At 54.6% G+C, this 2500-nt stretch overlaps 1 protein-coding gene across 3 annotated transcripts in view; it reads left to right on the top strand.

Annotated features, from left to right (window-relative positions):
- Positions 1–2500, top strand: part of NetA (Netrin-A) — a 559280-nt gene that overhangs the window by 17668 nt on the left and 539112 nt on the right. For 2 of the 3 annotated variants that reach the window (XM_086537062.1, XM_086537061.1), the window contains exon 1: positions 973–2345. The exons of the other annotated variant lie outside the window; for it this stretch is intronic. In XM_086537062.1, coding sequence (XP_086393188.1) covers positions 1301–2345 — 1045 coding nt within the window. In that variant the 5' untranslated portion in view covers positions 973–1300. Of the gene's footprint in view, positions 1–972; positions 2346–2500 lie in introns of those variants that run through there. 3 annotated transcript variants of the gene reach the window in all.

Below are 2500 nucleotides of genomic sequence, written 5' to 3'. Positions count from 1 at the left end.
TGCAGTACACAAGATGCTCTAACTTTGCATCGCTGTTATCAAACAAATTAATCATTTGCAACTGAAGTTTAGTGATCCTTTAGATTTTTATTGTCTCCTTTGGATCTCACACTTATGTCGTCACTGGTTGACCGTGCTTGTGCTGGACATGAACATCCAGAAAAATCATGTTTCCTTTCCCTCCGTCTCCGAAGCTGGAGATTCGATTAACATTCAAACATAAATCATCAAATTCTTATCAAGCCGTTGTATATTACCTTCAGCTAATTGTAAGTCTCATCTCATGGTCATTGCCATCACTATCAGTATTGATTATCTTATGTAAGCGTGGATTCACGTTGTCTGAGTGTCAAATGTGAAATATTTTCTGTCCATATGTTGTAATGAAAGAAATTATCCCGAAACATTTTCTGTTGATGGTACTGCCATGCTCTATTTAAAAAGACGATACAAGACATGAGGTGTTGGTAGTGGCTACCTGAAGATGCTTAAGACTCGGGGCATCTCGCCGTGCCCATGTTGAGAATTCGCGCCGTCTGAGAAGCCCTTTCTCGGGAGGGAGAGCGGGAAAAGGGGAGGACACTCAGGACAGTTTAATCTTGAATGATCATCTTACGCCCCTTATCGCTCTAAAGTGTGTCCCGTGAGGGTGACAGAGCCTCGGCGGAGTCCAAGTCTACCTCAGCCCAAGTGTCAGTGGGCGTATCAGCCTCGGGCGTGAGAGAGTTAGCCCGTAATCCGTCGGGCCGGGCTAGCCTCAGCTTCGGGTACGCGGTCATAAATAGATTCGGACGCGAGAGAATGGATATCATTGAGCGCTGGAAGAGGGGATCATGGGTCAGAGTATCATAGAGATTATCCCACCTAGTTTGTCAGGCTGACCATAAGTGGGCGGAGTCAGGATTTAGGCTCCGCCCCGTTTGGTGGCCCGGCCCCCGCCCCCTCCCTGCCCGGGCTTCAGTGTACGCTCGGCCGTCAGAAGAGGGAGTCACGCTCTCTCTCGCTCTCAGCCTCCTCTGCTGCAGCGAGGGAATCCGGGATAACTTTTAGTCCTTTTTGGTCGTGACGTGGAGTGATTCTGGTGTGTGGCGCCTGGGAGGGAATGTCCTAGTGGCCTACAGTGCTATAGATGGTTAGGTTGTTGTTGTCGAAGTGATTTTATCGTGTGGTAAAGTAAAAGAATGTCCAACACATTACGTTAGTTTACAGTGTCCGATGTGAGTGAATCAGTTTTTATTTTTTGATTGATCAGTGTTCGTTGTGAAACGAAGGCGTTGTTGACCTTGTGGCGCAAATAACGATGGTGTTGTGCAGGCACGTGGTCGTAGTGGCGGTGGCGATGGCGATAGCGGGGCGCCTCAGCGCGGCTGCAGGTGGTGGCTACCTCAAGATGTTTGAGGCTCAGCACAACCCGCCCGACCCGTGCTACGACGATGCGGGAGCGCGGCCCAAGAAGTGCATTCCCGATTTCATCAACGCTGCCTTCGGGCGTTCCGTCGAGGCCTCCAGCACGTGCGGTGCGCCGCCGTCGCGGTACTGTGTGACCTCGCACGAGAAGGGCGAGGTCAACCGCAAGTGCCACGTGTGCGACGCCGAGGAACCAGCCCGCGCCCACCCCGCCCACTACCTCACCGACCTCAACAACCCCAACAACCTCACCTGCTGGCGCTCGGCCCCTGTCGACCCCCTCAAGCCCGAGAATGTGTCGCTCAACATCTCGCTGGGCAAGAAGTACGAGCTCACCTACATCAGCCTGCAGTTCTGCGGCCAGAAGCCCGACTCGCTGGCCATCTACAAGTCCATGGACTACGGGCGCACGTGGCACCCGTTCCAGTTCTACTCGTCTCAGTGCCGCAAGGTGTACGGGCGCCAGAGCCGCCTGGTGATCGGCAAGGCCAACGAGCAGGAGGCGCTGTGCACGGACGCCCACCTCAGTCACAACGACCCTCTCACTGGCTCCTCCTCGTCCAGGATCGCCTTCAGCACGTTGGAAGGACGACCCTCGGCCTACGACTTCGACTCGTCGCCGGTCCTTCAGGACTGGGTCACCGCCACGGACATCAAGGTGGTTCTCAACCGCCTGCATCCAGAGCTCGACGAGGCCACGGCCGATAACGAAAGTGCAGCCCAGGAGCGCTACAGCTACGCCGTGGCCGACCTGGCTGTTGGCGGCCGTTGCAAGTGCAATGGCCACGCCTCCCAATGCATCCCGGACAAGACCACGGGCGCGCTGGTGTGTGACTGCGCCCACAACACCGCCGGGCGAGACTGCGAAAAGTGCAAACCTTTCCACTTCGACCGACCCTGGGGACGCGCTACGTCCCGAGAGGCCAACGAGTGTGTAGGTCAGTGTCCAAGTCTCTGGCGTTCCGTCCCGCCTTGTTCTGTTGCGGACTGTGCATGATTCCCCTACTTTGGTCGGTTGTAGTCTGGGGGTAGGTTAAGTAAGGTCAACTGTCAGAATTTATATCTTTGTGCGTATGGTATTGAGTATTGCACC

This window comes from Penaeus japonicus, unplaced genomic scaffold, assembly GCF_977035675.1.
Source record: "Penaeus japonicus unplaced genomic scaffold, GWHDUDI00000001_assembly GWHDUDI00000005, whole genome shotgun sequence".
In the NCBI taxonomy this organism is placed as follows: Eukaryota; Metazoa; Arthropoda; class Malacostraca; order Decapoda; family Penaeidae; genus Penaeus; species Penaeus japonicus.
Note: the sequence above shows the minus strand (reverse complement) of the source record. Positions and strands in the feature narration are given on the sequence as shown.